Here is an 18,755-nt window from a genome sequence, read left to right on the forward strand (position 1 = left end):
AGTGACCCGTTATTAATATATTTAAATTAAATTTAATGGCAACAATAGATCATGACCTTTGAACAAAGAATCTTAACTACCTTTAGACTCATTTCAAACGATTTAAATCAATGTCATTGCAACGTAACTTTAAATTTCGTAACTCGTCAAAATCACCCGCCCACTGATTTGAAAAGGTGTAAATACTTCAATTAAAGTTCCAAGTAATTTGCCTTAAGTCAATAGTTCATGGTTCAAAAGCGTTTGTTTAAAGAACAAATAAACTAAAAGACAAATTTGATTTTGCGGGTGAGCAAATCCTAAACTAGTGCAGTCACGTGATTTTTCTAAGCTAAGAATAGACAGTAGCGAAACTGATGACGGCAAATGTAACTTTGTCCAATTGCACTGACAAAGTCAAATGACATTTAGGAACAATTGACTACTCGGATTGGTAACTATGGCAACGGTGTATAATTATTGCGGGAACACAGGAATTTCAACCTTAACGTAATTGCGTAAGGTTGTAATGAAAATAATTTATAGAAATAAGATAATAAGTTGCTGAAATTGCTTTCTGTTGAATTGTTATAGTGATCAAGTGTCAGGTTAAATATTCGAGTAAGTCACATGTGATTTGCTGATTTGTATGAAAGTCACGGTAGTTAAGAAATCGACTGAGCTAGAAAAACTTATGTTGGACGTATAAAAAGTCATCCTGTATGATCATTAGTCATTACGATGTATCTGGCTATGTTCACAGTAAAGTTGTGAGCTGTGTCGCTGCTTGTGTTTTCTTCGATACTTTTTTATTTATTTATTTAATATTAAAAAGTTCTGTACATTGCTTATTGCTACTTATCTTATAGTTTGTTGGCAGGAAACTTATTCTACCCTCCACCATATACATAAGAAAACCGGCCAAGTGCGAGTCGGACTTGCCCACCGAGGGTTCTGTACTTTTTAGTATTTGTTTTTATAGCGGCGACAGAAATACTTACATCATCTGTGAAAATTTTAACTGTCTAGCTATCACGGTTCATGAGATACAGCCTGGTGACAGACAGACAGACGGACAGACTGACAGCGGAGTCTTAGTAATAGGTCCCGTTTTTACCCTTTGGGTACGGAACCCTAAAAAGTGACCAAGCCGGCCTGGCGTGACCTACGACTTATATATGACGTCTATTTTTAGTTTATAAAAGACAGTTATATTTTGATGGGCTATCTCGCCCTTAAGGGGCCCACTGACTATCAGTCCGCCGGACGATATCGGCCTGCCAGTCAGTGTTGCCAACACGGAATTTGAAAAAATGCCAGACTTATGTCTAAATTATGCCAGAAATATGCTAAATAATTTTGAAATGTGCTAAAAAAGATGCTAAAATATTATAGGTAACTAAAAACCGGCCATTATGACATACACGGATTTAGATTTTAATAACTTCATGATGACATATGACATGACATTGACATTGACTATACCATAGATAACACAAAAAGATTATTGGGTATTTTTCGCACAATCTGATTGACAATTTAATTGGTAACGCGTATGAAAAAAAGGTCGCGGTGCGGTGCGGTAGTCTGTTACGGCTTATTATAATTCCTCGTATGTATAAAGTTTCCTTTGACGGTTGTGCCATGGATTGTCTATCACTGCCAAGTAGGTTTCAAACTTGGCTTAGGGACATTATCACTTAATTCACTAAATTATGCTAAAAAAGATGCCAGATGCTAAATGGAAATTTTCGATTCAAGAGTGTGAAATTATGCCATATCTGGCACCAATTATGCCAAGTTGGCAACACTGGCAGCGCTGCTGCCAGTTGTTCGGAACTGTCAAATTTTGGTTCTAACTGACAGGCCTATATCGTCCGGCGGACTGATAGTCAGTGGGCCCCTTTATAGCCATCTACCCCGGAATTACCCTATACTGTCCAAAATTTCCATTTTTGCAATATTTAAATATTATTACCCACATTTTTGTACATAATTGTAGTAATTTTATTTTTTAGTAATGTGGGTACACAATAGACGTGTATTAGTAAATGTATGGCTGTGGAGTGTTTCAAAGATAATAAGTTGTCAGATGGTGTGATATCGTTATTGTTATCAAGTGATAAGTGACAAATGATAAGACAGTCAGTGATTAGTGTTCCTTGGCTCGACACGCATCATGCCGCTTTAAACTATGGTAAGTTTTTTATTCATTAATACTTAACCTAAAACCTACCTCAATTTGATATTTTCGATATAGAAACTTCCAAGTGATTTATTGGTATTTAATAAATGAGGAATATGTTGCTTGGTCAGAACCTCTTAATATTTTTAAGAGTAGGTATAACGTTGCCTTTCCAGTGAAGTGGAGATGAGAGGAAACTTGTGGGAATCAACCAATAGCGTGTATTGTAATTTGTAATCCACATCTCTTCTCCGCACTGCTGGATTAATCCAGGATTACAAACTAATAGAATCGGTAGAAACGGGAGTTGTAAGGGGCAGACCTCGGCGGACTTTCTCTGATCAGATCGGGAAAATCCTGAAGAAAGGCCAGGTCAAGAGCACCCTAAACCGGCGACCGTGTATGAGGAATGTTATGAAAGTGAAGGAAGCGAAAGAGGTATGTACAGGATCGTAGCAAGTGGAAATCCGTGGTCTCTGCCTACCCCTCCGGGAAATAGGCGTGATTATATGTATGTATGTACAAACTAATATTGGTTCATTTTATTCCCGCACGTCTCCTTTCATCTCCGTTCATCTCCGCCTCAGTAAAACGCAGCCGTAAAATAAAAACACAAATGATTTCTTAATTATATACCTATTTTAATTTTACTGTTACTCATTTTCTACGCCATTTTGTTGTGTATTAAATAGGTTAGCAATAACCTAATGTTATAAATATGTCGTCATAGAATTAGGTGCCTACTTTTACATGAGCACATGAGTGTTCAGCCACGAATTAATAAAGTAGTGTTCAGCGGTGAGGTGGAATGGCTGGTTCAGTAAGGCGAGGAAGGAAAGCCCGTCTTGATGGTCACAATTTATTATAATATATTTAAAGCACAATATTTTAAGCACTCTCTGCTATCTTTAGATAGCAGAGATACGCCTAACCAGTGCAAAATGAAACTAGACACTATGCTTTATATAATACTTAAACAAAATTTCAAAAAATGTCTTTAGTTACTGAGATATTTCATGTTTTAAGATAGACGTTTTCGAATTTTTGGACATTGAGTTATGCGTATCTCTTCTAACTCAAGTTAGAATAATTATGCGTAACTCTTCGCAGTTTTTTTACGGCAAACTGGATATCTACTATCTCGAGTTATCATAGTTTCGCGTAACCACACGCAGGTAGTACGGCGATAGGCGGCTCGCGGTGAGGCGGGGGGCGGGGCGCGGAGGGAGCGGCTCGTCGCTCCTTGCCACGTGTATTTGTTTATTTGTGTCGTTTTCAAACAAAAGGTACCACATTGTCGCTTATCATAAGGACATTCTGAAAGGTTTTTCGTATAAAGATACAAGCAATTTTCGTCCTTATAGTAAGCGACAATGTGGTACCTTTTGATTGAAAACGTCACATTTACATTTCATTACGTACGTAATATTGACCCGGTTAAGTTAGCGTTCCGGTGTTTTTTTATGTTGTTTGTTCAAAATATGATAAATTAGTCTTTGAAATTAGTTTTTTACGAAGTAAAGCCTTGTTACGAATGTTAGTGATAGAAATGTGGAAGAAAACAAAGGTTGTGCGACTAATTATCTTAGCTAATCTCACTTTGTAATCATTGCTGAAAACCCTGTGAAAAACTCAACTATTTCGTTTTTTTTTTTTAAATCTTAAGATAACCTACATAGGTACTGAACTGTTTATCGTCGTCCGCTGTCTGTCATGAACTAGTCGTCAACTGGTCTTGTGATTGTCATGTCTAATTTTGAATTTAAATGTCGGTCGTTCCAAATGTTCCAATATTCCAAATATGTATGTCAGTCAGCCAGTCAGTCAGTCGGTCTATGTCAGGTCGCCACGGAGGTTAGAAGCCCCGACAGGTACCTACTTACAAAAATCTTAACGTAAATAAAAAATAAAAAATGACAAACACAAAATTAATTGAAATAACTGACAATATAATATAAGTAATGCACGAGTACTATCTTGTTACATACTTCTGTAGTAGTTTCTTTCTTCTGTAGAAGATAATAAAAGATAATAAATGCATAAAAAGTAAGTAAAGTTATGAACATAATTTATAAAACATATTTTTTTACTCTTCTTTTCATTTTTATTACTAAAAGCAAGAAAAAGTTTCAAACAGTGTCAGTAGAGGCAAAATATTAGTTTAAACATATATTTGGATCGCTGGAGTGTCTTATTTTGAAATACATAGAAACGTATAGTTAATGATTCTGATTCTGAATAAAATTTTTGGAGTAACTGACCTTAATATTTTTACTATATATCTTCTAATACCCACAATAAATTTACACCAAACCTGAACCAAAACCTGAGTTCCACTAGGTACAGCCGGGGTTCATCATCAGCTCTATCTTGGGTACTGCTCTCATCAAGGCGTGTCGGATGACCAAAACAGCGTTTGCCTACGTTGCACCAAACCTGAGTTCCACTAGGTACTACCAGGGTTCAGTATCAGCTTTATCTTGGGTACTGCTCTCCCAAGTGCTCATTAAGACGTGTTGGATGACCAAAACAGCGTGTGCCTATGTTACACTAAACCTGAGTTCCACTAGGTACAGCCGGGGTTCAGCATCAGCTCTATCTTGGGTACTGCTCTCCCAAGTGCTCATCAAGGCGTGTCGGATGACCAAAACAGCGTTTGCCTACGTTGCACCAAACCTAAGTTCCACTATTAGGTACAGCTCTCCCAAGTGCTCATCAAGGCGTGTCGGATGACCAAAAACAGCGTTTGCCTATGTTACACCAAACCTGAGTTGCAATAGGTACAGCCGGGGTTCAGCATCAGCTCTATCTTGGGTACTGCTCTCCCAAGTGCTCATCAAGGCGTGTCGGATGACCAAAACAGCGTTTGCCTACATTGCACCAAACCTGAGTTCCACTAGGTACAGCCAGGGTTCAGCATCAGCTCTATCTTAGGTACTGCTCTCCCAGTTGCTCATTAAGACGTGTTAGATGACCAAAACAGCGTGTGCCTATGTTACACCAAACCTGAGTTCCACTAGGTACAGCCGGGGTTCAGCATCAGCTCTATCTTGGGTACTGCTCTCCCAAGTGCTCATCAAGGCGTGTCGGATGACCAAAACAGCGTTTGTCTACGTTGCACCAAACCTGAGTTCCACTAGTTACAGCCAGAGTTCAGCATCAGCTTTATCTTGGGTACTGCTCCCCCAACTACTCATTAAGACGTGTTGGATGACCAAAACAGCGTGTGCCTATGTTGCACCAAACCTGAGTTCCACTAGGTACAGCCAGGGTTCAGCATCAGCTCAGATCTATGTACACTAAAACCTTCTCCAAAATGTAACAAACATTTTTCTGAATACCGCATCAAACTCGGTTCAGCCAAACGCGAGATAATCTCGGACAAACATACGAGTCAAACTGAGAACCTTTTTTTTAAGGCGGTTAAAAATTTTGGAGTAACTGACCTTCTGCCGTTAATTCCGCCTTTTACACTTACTGGGATTAAATATTAAATAAAGTACATACAAACAAACACACACACACACACACACACACATACATACATACAGACATACATACATACATACATACATACATACATGCAATACATACAAACGCTATTAAACATAAGGCTCTTTCCACCATACGATTGATCTACTTTATAACCAATGATGTAAGGACTGATGGAAATCGGGCTCCTTGTATGTAATGTGAGTTAGCACAATATAAAATGGATTATCTTGTGTAGTCTGGTTACGCGTTTTACTAGGAGCACTAATACAACGAACTCTTACAACTTAAGATAAAAGAACTACGCGTGACCACCTCAATATTCCCCATGCCCTGGTTACACGTTTTACTAGAAGTTGATACAATGTAGTCTTCTAACTTTAGATAAACGAAAACCGCAATAAGCCCGCGAGCCGTGGCCACGCGAAATAGTATGAGCGCTCATACAACGAACTCGTCTAACTTTAAGTTAACATAGTTACGCGCAACCACCAAATGTATGAAACAGTGGTTACGCCAAACTATGTTTATGCGTTTATTTCAAAAACTATGTACTTTTACAAAAAAAAAGTAAAGAAATATTATTCTTCACATCTATTGAAACACAAAACACATATCAAAAATGACTGAACTCAATAAACTCACGAAATATATGAGTTTATTAGTTTTCACGCTCACCAAAAACTTTAAAGTCGATTTACTCAAAACTATGTTTTTTGAGATAGCAGAGATACGTCTGACACGGCAGCTGTAAGGTGAATGTGAAGGATAGATTCTAATTGTTATCCGTTTACATGGAAACAGAAAAAGTAAAATAACAGAGTGTAAAAAGGAGTTAATACTTTATATTACGAGTATGTTCTGTTGGACTTGCCAACACACGAGGATAAATAAAATATTTAGTCGAATTTGACATAATGTATCATTATTCATTAACACACAATTGTTAGTTTCATAGACATTGCTCGCATAAAAAGAAAGGCGTTTGTTTAAATAAAAATCAAATAGGTATCATTTATTATCAGGCTACTAAAACCCTTAATAGATTCAAAGATGATAGACCTTACATGCCATAAATGGAATAATTTTAATCTTAGAAACTAATAAACATCATTTATTCCAAATGTGCGTAAACATAGAAATAATGGAAATACCTACGCTTACCTTTCCTCTAAGTTCTTTTTCTAGGCCGATATCGCGTCTTTATTGAATAGTTGCATGTGTTGTAAATATATTATTTTTAAATTTATACCATAAACTTTTCCATTTCCATTTTTAGTTACATAGTATAAAACAAAGTCGCTTCCTGCTGTCTGTCTGTCCCTATGTATGCTTTGATTTTTAAAACTACGCAACGGATTTTGATGTGGTATTTTTTAATAGATAGAGTGATTCAAGAGGAAGGTTTATATGTATAATACATCACCGTGCGAAGCCGGGGCGGGTCGCTAGTGTATACTAAAGCTAGTTTTGCCGATTAATATTGGTAACTGTACCTAATACACAACATCGTAGAATGCTCCAGATATCGCGTCTGTTATCTCTTATCATCTTATCACCGCCATCCGAATTCCAGGCTAATCTCACGGATATACAAACAACACAACACTAGTCAAGACTCGCTCACTTAGCTGTATTTTAAAATATTCACAAAAACTCCTGAAAATTTTTTTTTTCCTATCTTGCTTTTACTCCCTGCAATTTTGCACAGGGTGAATTTGCCAATGTCGGTTTTTGACTTTCACACGAGAATAGAATGTTCGGTATTCTTGGGAGGATGTGGTTAGGAAAACCTAAAAACAAATAATTGTTATAACCATCACAGACAAACACATGACGAATACAAAAATTAGTAGAATATCTTAGAATAAGTTCTTGTTTGACACCTCTCGCCCAGGCTGTGAGCTGCGAACCTCTCGTATTCTCAAACTTTCAGTTCCTGTTCACCATACTGGTTTCAAGACTAATCACTTAGCTGTCCAGACGAGTCGTCTCTGGAATTCGCTCCCTCTCAACATCAGACCAGCCCCAAAAATTTACTTTCAAGAGGGTTGCTTGCTGCATAGACATTTCCTGAAACAAAAGAGTATGAGCAGTATCCATCATAATATATTAATTTGTATGTGTGAAGTATGTAGTAGTATATTAATTGTACCTAGGGTGAAAAATTCTTTTATTTTTAAAAAGAAATAAAACTGCATTCAAAGATTTTTCATATTTCTTTTCAAGTTCGCTTGTCTAAAAATATTCTCGAGTACTAAATATTCGATTTTATAGATATTTTATGGACGAGTGTAAGACCTAATGTTTCTTGGAGAAATGTTATTATTAACATTAACTGTATCGACTAGTACAATAAAATATCTAGCGTGTTTATTTTTTGAAAATTTTAGTAGGTTCGATTCCCGGGCGAGACAAGCGAATTTTAAATAAATCTTTGAATGCAGTTTCGTTTCTTTTTAAAAACAAAAGAATGTTTCCTTCAAGTAAAACGAGTTAAGGTTTTAAGGCACTTTCCCTCCAGGGACCATATTTTTTTTCCACCCTGTATATTATAATATTTTTATTTGTGTATTGTATATGCAGTGTTTATTATGTTTTCAGTTGTTTGCATTTGTTCCAAATTAAATTCTTTTACTTTTCTTCTTGCACCGTTTTTATTACATCTATTTAGCCCTATGGTTGACTGGTAGAGAATGGTTTGTTTTTTATTTTGTACAATAAAGTATAAATAAATAAATAACTCACTGCATAAAACAAATTCAAATACCTTTCTATAAGCATCAAAATAAGACTGACAAGAAAAGTACATTTGGCGATAAAAATATGTACTAAAAATAGACAAAAAAACTAAACTGAAACTAACTAGTTATAATCATAATTATAACGTGAGATATGTCAATATTTATGTTTGAAATAAAATTGATATTCAAAATATTTGTAACTGTAGATAATTATAGTGCTGATAAGAAAATAATAGACTTATTGTCTTGATTGGAACAAAAACTATTAAGAATTACAAAATAACTCCACTAAGTAAGAATATATTATCTTAGTATTCATCGTTATCAACTTTGTCACACTTCATGGAACCCGATGCGATGACGACATTATCTTTGCACTTAAGAGCAATATAAACAGGCCATTCTGGATAAAAAAATTATACAAATGGACCCAAGACCCAATCTCATTGTTTAAGAGCCAACAGGAGCCGAGACCAAACTCAATTTTGAGATTTGAAAGAGAATATCGTCGTCGCGCTGACGGGGGCGGTACCGCGTACCGAGGGACTATCCCAGTGTGTGTGGTGCACGCACACCGACGCGCACGTTATTTGCGCTCCTCGCCGGCCTCACGCCGCTCGCGTTTTTAGTAACTAAATTCAATATCCTTCTACAACCTGCAATCTAATTAACATTTCGAGTTACAGAATAGTAAAAAAACATAACATAACATGGACATACAAGAAAACATTGTTGTATAAAAACATACAAGATAACGGCTGTTAAATTAATCCAATTAAATATTTTTAAATATGATAAACAAAAATATTAAATTATAGTCGTGAGTATTTTAAAAGTAAAACTCCCTTATACCTTGATTTTAAACAAAGTATTTTACTTATAACTTACTTGGTTCGTATGAATTAGTGACATACCTAATTAAAAAAGAAAGCTATAACTCCCGCGGGAACAATATAGGCCTTTTCCCTTCAGTACACCTGCATGAAATAAGATCTTTTCGAGCAAGCGTCTTGAAAAACAAATTTGCCGCTCTCCGGCTCCGTTGAATAGAAAAAAAGAAAGCCTCAGGTTAGATAAAATTATCATAATAAAGAAACATGTGACATGTGATATTTCTTACTTTGATGTAATTATACAGTTTTATTGATGGTCCGTTTTTTTATTTATGTGTCAGATTTTGATAAAAATAGGTATAAATTGAAGAGCTCCTAATTCTGATCGGAATAAATATGAAACCCAATAAATAAATAAATAATAATAAATATTAAATCAATATTATAGGACATTCTTACACAGATTGACTAAGTCCCACGGTAAGCCCAAGGAGGCTTGTGTTATGGGTACTCAGACAACGATATACATAATATATAGGTATAAATACTTAAATACAAATAGAAAACACCCATGACTCAGGAACAAATATCTGTGCTCATCATATCATATCATCGAACCCAGGACCATCGGCTTCACAGGCAGGGTCACTACTTCCTAGGCCAGACGACCGGTCGTCGCCCAATATTTTGGGACAATAGTCTAGTCTACAAAAGGTTCAAGGTGGTGAAAAAAATAGTGTAAGCTGTTCGCATAAAAAAACCGCAAATCGATGTACAGGTTAGCCGTTTGGTACACGTATATACTAGTCAAAACAAAAATTTTGACCCGCAGTTCCTAAAAAAAATTCCCTTAGGAGGGGAGTGCTGAAACCTTTTTTTGTATAAAAAAAACTTTTTTTTTAAACCTATCGTATACTTCTCATCTATCATACGAAAGGGCTTTTTGAAGCGATTCTGAAAATATACCACATCATTGCATTTTAGCCATTTTTAGGGTTCCGTAGCCAAATGGCAAAAAACGGAACCCTTATGGATTCGTCATGTCTGTCTGTCTGTCGTCCGTCCGTATGTCACAGCCACTTCTTTCCGAAACTATAAGAACTGTTGAAACTTGGTAAGTAGATGTATTCTGTGAACCGCATTAAGATTTTCACTCAAAAATAGGAAAAAAAAAATTTTAGGGGTTCCCCATACTTAGAACTGAAACCCAAAAAAATTTTTTTTTCATCAAACCCATACGTAAAAAAAAAATTTTAAAATTTAAACTGTTTATTTCAAGAAAGATTACAAAGACTATATGTAGATTAGGCTAAGTATGGTCTATGGTATAATATGCTATATATAACAAATTATGAGGTTAACTTAAATATTCAGGCAGTGTTTTTTTATCATGATTTTAATTTTATGGGGCTTACCCTCTTCTAAATTATCTATTATATCTCTAGGAAGACTATTTAAGATGTGTGGCAAATAACTCGACCAGACTCTTTGCCCATAATAGTTGTTGCTACTTGGTATATTGAAATATTTTTTATTTAACAGTACTCTAAGGTTAGTTGGCCTGTCATACCTATTCAGACTTTCCAATTTATGTCTATATTCTAATACTATCGCTAGTTTCACTTTATCATACACATTCATTATTCTACAATGTTGGAATAAGTTATCATAATTATGTTTATGTTTATATTTGATTTTTAGTGGTACAATGGATTTTAAGATTCTTAACTGTAAACTATATATTCGCTGTAGGTGACTTTTGTGGGTTCTGCCATAGCTAGATATTCCATAGTTTATCACCGAGTCAGCCATGGCCATGTATATTAGACGGAGTGTATTATATGGCATTTTGTTTTTAAGTATTGTCAGGTTACTGAGTACAGCTCTTAGCCTCTTACATACATGGTCAATGTGCGGACTCCAATTAACGTGTGTGGTATCTATGGATAGGTCTTCAAAAATGATATTGAGGTTTCTCATATATTTTTTTTCTAAACTGAATAGTTTGCGCGAGACCGAGAGACACTTCCAAAGTGGTAAAATGTGTAACCCCCCCTCTAACTTCTAAAATAAGAGAATGATAAAACTGAAAAAATATATGATGTACATTACCTTGCCAACTTTTACCGAGAACTGGTTTGAACGAGATCTAGTTAGTAGTTTTTTTTAATACGTTATAAATCGTAAACCGCAATTTACCTTTCACTCACGTTTCACATAAAAATACATTGTTTAAATTGTGTAATGTACGGAACCCTCGGCGCCCGATTCCGATTCGCACTTGGCCGGTTTTTTCTTAAATTGAAAGAAAAAGAATTTTCAAAACATACCAAGTTTGGGCTCCTCCAGATACGATATGGCTGATTTTTTTTGTACAAATGATACGTGATATCCTCATATGTAACCCCAAAAAAGCAATAAAAAATTTATTTAGTTTTTTTTTTCAATACAAAGTGACACAGTTCTACTTAACCCTTTAACTTGACCCCAAACTTGGTGTGTTTTGAAAATTCTATTTGTTTTAATTAACAAAAAAATGGCTAAAATGTAATGATGTGGTATAATTTTAGAATCGCCTCAAAAAGCCCTTTCGTATGATACCACACACGATAGGTTTTTGGAAAAAAAATATGTTTTTTTTTTCATACAAAAAAAATGTTTCAGCATACCCCTCCTAAGGGATTTTTTTTAGAAACTGCGGGTCAAAAATTTTGTTTTGACCTCTTAGTATGCGTGTGCCAAACGGCTAACCTGTACATCGATTTGCGGTTTTTCTTTGAAATTGGGCTTGTACGGCTGCCACTAATAGAGATACTAACTCCTAAAAATACGTATGATACCTCATTGGATTCAGAATGATGTCTAGAAAAATGTATTCGAAGCGTTTATTCCCACATAAAAAAAGTTCAAAGCTATTAACAAAAAACGGCCAAGTGCGAGTCGGTTCCGTACCATTACGCAAAAAACGGCAAAAAATCCCGTTTGTTGTTTGGGAGCCCCACTTAAAAAAATATTTTATTCTGTTTTTAGTATTTGTTGTTATAGCGGCAACAGAAATACATCATCCGTAAATATTGCAACTTTTTAGCTATCACGGTTCACGAGATACAGCCTGGTGACAGACGGACAGGCAGATTGACAGACAGACAGAGATATTATTTTAAAGGTATTGAATATTCTTTTAAAAATTAGGAAATAATATGGTGTATTTAAAACATATCATGGAATATACTACGGTTATAAATTGATATTATGTAAAGTAATTTTTTCAACAAGTTAGGCAATTATTAAGTAACCACATTTTTTTCGAACTTTCGTCTTTGTTGTAAATTAAAAAAAAAAGAAAATAATTGGCGTAAAAAGTATTTCGCCTCGTGGAGCCCCTTTCATGAGATCACGTCACAAAAGTTTTAATAAAATTAATACTTTGTTTAAAATAAATTTTTGAATAATAGTGAAAATTGTAAAATATAAAGCAATATAATAATACGTACTTAGAACTGATACTTTTCTAAATAAAGAATGAATAAACTAAATTGTGTAATTAATTTTTAGTGCAAATCACCACAATTTGCTTCTAAAGAGCAAATCTGTGACCAAAAATTATATATAGTTTTAATTTTTCGTTCGTATATTCAGACGTGTATGAAAATATGAAACTATTATTTCTAAAATAAATTATTCGTCCCTAATTTACACAAAATTTATACCAAATTTGATCTCATATCAAGAGATAGGTAGAAATAGAGGCAAACTGGACCGCAGAAGCCGACTTTTCCCCTCCCTTTTTGGGGGGTAGCCAGGACTTAATCTCGTAGCTAGTGCGTCAGCTCAGCTTTGTATGAACCAAGGAATAATAAATAGTGTTAAACGATATCCCCTGAGGCCAAAGTGCATACTCACTTTACTTACTTCGCCTACTAAGAGGCAAATCGCGACTTTGTTATGGTTTATCGATAACTTATCACATCACTAGATTATCGACTTTCAATGTCGACTATTCCCATCACTTTTCTGTCCGTGTACGTATTTAGAAACTTGACCCCGCCCCTAAAATTAGTGCGATAAGGACAACTGCAGCTTAGGCGAAAAATCCTGCGTAAAAATCTCAAAAATCGAGGTTTCGTACTCGACTGTTTCCTCCTCCAAAACTTAAGCAATCGTAACCAAATTTGGAAATCTAAATGATTATGAAATTGTCTGTGTCGGACTGTTTTGATTTTTTGGCTAATTGATACCAGTTTTGAATACCACGCCTCTCATTGCGGCATAGTCAGTGAGGCCATTTTTGGCCATGTTTGAAGGGCTCTAGCGCCTTAAAAAACAAAAATATCAAAAAAAGCAAAACACACCGACACAGATATTGACAATATTAATCTGTGTTGAAAAAATCATTCCTCTAGCTTCAAAAACCAGGAAGGAAACAGTCGAGTACGTTTGTATGGAGAAATGACCACTCCTGTTGGCTCTTAACAGTGGATCTATACGTCCATCCTAATCTACGACACCTAAGTTTAATTAAGGATTAAAATATGTATGTAATTTTATAATTCAGGAGTTTATTCAATTAATTTGATTGGCATGAGCAATTAATGTACCTACATACATTCTTAGTACACCCATGAGCAGTAAAAATACGTTTCTTTTGTAACGTTTCAGTTCTTGAGATAAAGTTGTTGGGTTCCAACAAAAACCAACAATGAGAAATCACTCATTGCACAAATTAGTTATTTGTGCAACAAGTTGGTTTTTCTTGCGAGTGTTTATTTTGAGTCCCGAGAAAGCGAAAGATTCTATAATTGAATCACGAGCGAAGCGAGTGATTCTAAAGTAGAATCTTGAGCGTAGCGAGGGACTCAAAAACACGAGATGTAAAATAGCTTTGCTCTCGTGTTGCACACATAATTTTTCACCTCAGTAGTGAGAACATATTAAAGGTTAAATGTATTTCGAATTACACAGAATAAACAGAAAAAAAAGTATTATAATATGTACCATACCATACGATACGATACGATACGATACGATACGATACGATACGATACGACACGACACGACACGATACGACACGACACGACACGACACACGACACACGACACACGACACACGACACACGACACACGACACACGACACGACACGACACGACACCAAACCATACCATACCATACCATACCATACCATACCATACCATACCATACCATACCATACCAGACCATACCAGACCATACCATACCATACCATACCATACCATACCATACCATACCATACCATACCAAAACCATACCGTACCATACCATACCATACCATACCATACCATACCATACCAAACCATACCAAACCATACCATACCATACCATACCATACCATACCATACCATACCATACCATACCATACCATACCAGACCATACCATACCATACCATACCATACCATACCATACCATACCAGACCATACCATACCATACCAAAACCATACCATACCATACCATACCATAAAAAAATGTAATAAAAGTATGAAGTTCGTGGCCTTTACTAAATTAAAAAGCTACATTGTTTCACTCCCTGGAGTGAGGAAAGTCGCACTTTCCTCACTCCAGGGAGTGACGACAGTAGGGTTGTTCGAGCTGCTGAGGTGAAAAGGTATTTTGCCGATCATTAGAATTAGATTAGACCTAGATAATTTCATTAAAATGTTGATTATCAAATATAGTAAATGTGTAAATGCACTTAGTAGATAAAATCAATCAAAGGAACTTGTTGTTGTGTTCAAGGTGCATGCCTTTATGATTAATGTGACATGCTGATGAGTTGTAAATTAAGTTTTTCGTTACTTATTTAAGGCGGTTCCCTAAGCCAGAAGGCGAAAAATCTCCTTATATGATCATGTTTTTCTAAGAGGCGTTGATATTAGGAGACGTGGAAAAAATATATGTAGTTCTTGACTATATTATCTTTAACAACATAGCTTCCGATACACGAATTATGACACTTCGCTCGATACAATTAATTCCCAAAGTAACCTCTAACTCGGACTTTTAATCCTACTTTACTCGGTTATTTATTATGTGATACTATAAACAAAAAAAGAAGAAAAAACAATCTTAACTTAAATAGTAATTTTATAGCTTTTGAATTTCGGTATTGTAAGGTAACGTTTTTAAAATAAATAAAAATCGACAAAATTCGATCAAAATTGACACTTGGCGCGTATGATCTTTCCCGTTCTTTCTGGCAAAATGTGACAGTGACAGCGGCAAACCGATGGAACGGCCTTAAACTTTTTTGTATTTTTTGCAGGAGTTGGACCTGTTAATTGTTACGTCGGTGCTGGGCGGCGTATCGCTGCTGCTGCTGGTGCTGGTCCTCGTGCTGTTCCTGCAGCTTAACTCCTTGAAGAGGCAGTTGCAACAGACTCCTTCTATAAGAGTGCAGTCAGTATCTCATTCCTTTTTTATAAACTCAGGCATTCTCTAAGAACAAATTAAATTACTCTGTATGAGAATTGTATGAGAATAAAAGCGACGGTTCGATGTCGTGAAAGCGGATATGAGCGCAAACGGGCTGACGCGAGTGGACGCCCAGGATCGAGCAAAGTGGAGAAAGGGAAGTAGGAAAGCGGACCCTGGCAAAGGCCGGGATAATGCTAGGTAGGTAGAAGAAGAAGAAGAAGTATGAGAATATTTTAATTTGTGTTTTTTTTAAGTAGACACCCTACTATTTAAACTATAAACCTACTACTACTACTATTTATTTCGGTTTATAATTATAACTCAGGCATTATCATCAATTTTGTGCGCGAAGCATTCTACGGACCACGGGTCACGGATTAAAACTACGGCGCGGCGGTGGCAAGCATACGGTTTCTTTGGACCCCTCAGAACATCAACATTTGTAACTGAAACGAACGCTACGCAATTTTTATATCTGTTTTTTCAGTAACACGTGGGCTAATAGGTAATCTAATGATGATATCGTCTTTATCCGAAAGACTTAAAAGACTCAATAAAGGATTCGACTCGCGCAGAGATGCGCACAAGAGCCACGGGAGGGGCATACATATACGCTACGTCTTACATATACGAACACTCGTGAACGCGAAGCGAAGCGACGCGGTGCGGCGCGGCGGGCCCAAGGCGGTAGCGTTCGCAACGAGATCGCCCTAGGACACTTCTATATGGATCCAAGGATTGATTCACACCGCTCCGCGCCGCTTAGCGTTCGCGTGTTGTTCGCCTACGTAATACGCTGCGTTAGTTGCAAATGCGAGTAAATAGAGTTCAGATTTAGACACTCAAAGGACTCGAGGTCCTACTAACACTTATTTGTTTTTATAGGAAACTCAGGATGGATGACAAAAACCACGCGTTCCAGAACCCAACGATATCGCCCGATGAGGAGCTGTCCCGGCGAGGCTACTCTATGTACGTGCCCGAAGACGTCGAGAAAGGCGCCGAGAGGGGAACAGAGCGGTACGTTGTCGACTTATAGACGTGCTTTATTTATCATCATATCAGCCCTTTATCACCCACGGCTGAGCATAGTCCTCTCTACGCCACTTGTCCCGGTCCTGAGCTAATCTCATCCAGAATCGACCCGCAATCTTCCGAATGTCCACCCAACGAGCTGATGTTTGTTCACATGCCTTCATTCTGTCTAGCAACGTGCGTTTACGTCTTTATACATTTCAGTCCGGAGGAACTTAGATTTTCAATTACCTACAATGCACACTGTATCGTACCTACTAATATATCTGCATTATCAACCTCTCACAGAGTTCACTCAGACTATTGTAACCGAGGATATAACCAAACGGAGTTGCCATTAACAGGCTTTCCCCCTCTGTCGAAAATAGTCGGCCAATGGTCATACACAATATATGGATTTACGTTTATCTAACAAGGCTATTTTGACGTTACGTATACATTTGACGTTCCCCTTCCCCGCAAAAATTGGCAGACTTTTTTGTACAGCAAATTACAGATGTAGCGGCTCCGTTTGGTTATATCCTTCTAGATTGTAACTATATATATGTATATTAATCAATAACAAATTACTGTAATCGAACAATAATGATGATACAACTCCAAATACATTCTTATTGTCTTCACGACATTACTTATAGATACATTAACGCTCGTATTCCTCCAGGCAGACGGGTGGGCAGTTTGTAGAGGAACTCTCTCGCGAGCTGGACCACCGGCAGCAGCGGCAGTCCACGGCGCCGCCATTCCTGCTGCAGAGCATCCAGGAGAACAAGAGGAAGAGCCTGACCAACCCTGCGGCCAGGCAGAGTGAGACTAACCCGAACTTCATATACTAGAACAGCAGAAAACCAAGATTCTGTTCCTTCCTTCCATTTTCAAACCCGGACGCAACCGAAGCTTAGGTGACTTCATATATGTATTAGGAAACTAGAAAAAAACCATGGCTCAAAGCATGGCTTGATCCCACAGCAAACCTCGTAGAACCATGTCAAAAACCATATAAAACCTACAGTTATGATGTTACCTATACCTACGTTTGTCCGGCGGTGATGGTTTGAAGTATTTATTATTAAAATTCAAAATCTGATGAAATGGCCATTATACCTCCATTTCAACACTGGTACTATACCTTTTCCTTCCCTTTTCTTTTATTCTGTTTACTGATTAAAGGATGACTCACGTTAGACCGGGCCGAGTCCGGGCCGGAGCTTCCGGCGCTTCGTTTTCTATGGAAAGCATCACGTGATCACCTGTATCATAGAAAAGTAAGCGCCGGAAGCTCCGGCCCGGTCACGGCCCGGTCTAACGTGAGTCATCCTGAATTGGGTGTTCTTTAATTTAAATCAATGCCCTTTTTAGGCAACCAAACAACCCTGAATACGGTGTGTTATTATTTAATACACCGTATACAAATTAATACATATTGTTCGATTCTAGTGCACGAAAACTACATGGTGTGAGATGTGAGCATGGCCATTGCAACAGCGTTTCTCTGTCATAAAAGCATGCGTTTGGCAGAAAAATAAAAATAAAACTACAAGAATACATAATCGGCATGCACGTACCAAATAAACTCCAATAATTTCAAAATGAATGCAAAGCTTGTTTTAAAACTGGTACTGTCTGATGTCTGAGCACACGAGGACGCCGTGCGCTCATTCACCACACAATGCCAACTGTGAGTGAAAATGTGCCATTTTCAACCAAAAGGGTACTTATTGTCGCTTGTCTGTAAGGCGCTATTTCCATATAGCTTCAATTAAAAATCAACCTTATCAACAAGCGACAATGTGGTACCTTTTGGTTGAAAACGTCACAAATGCTTTTTAACCAGCTTTCGAAAGAAAACTACGGTTCAAAAAGGTAATAATTTATTTTAAGATTTACAATTAAGTACGATTAAAGCTACTCTACATCTTGTACTTGTTTTAATTAATAAATTAACACAACCCCTTAAATAATAAATAACAATACTGGCAGCATGCACAAATTAGGGCCACCCCACACTTCGCATCTAGTCGTCTAGGGCATCTAGTCA

General features: G+C 36.8%; 2 protein-coding genes across 2 annotated transcripts in view; both read left to right on the forward strand.

Moving 5' to 3' along the window:
* The window catches only part of LOC134744700 (superoxide dismutase [Cu-Zn]), a 183,509-nt gene that overhangs the window by 144,532 nt on the left and 20,222 nt on the right, over positions 1-18,755 (forward strand). The gene's annotated exons all lie outside the window — the stretch shown is intronic.
* On the forward strand, positions 2,017-18,636 carry LOC134745058 (uncharacterized). Its single transcript, XM_063679034.1, has 4 exons — positions 2,017-2,176; positions 15,531-15,664; positions 16,568-16,702; positions 17,382-18,636. Exons 1-4 carry the CDS (start codon positions 2,174-2,176, stop codon positions 17,551-17,553), a joined length of 444 nt encoding a protein of 147 aa, XP_063535104.1. The 5' UTR covers positions 2,017-2,173; the 3' UTR covers positions 17,554-18,636.

This window comes from Cydia strobilella, chromosome 10 (genome assembly GCF_947568885.1).
Source record: "Cydia strobilella chromosome 10, ilCydStro3.1, whole genome shotgun sequence".
Taxonomy (NCBI): Eukaryota; Metazoa; Arthropoda; class Insecta; order Lepidoptera; family Tortricidae; genus Cydia; species Cydia strobilella.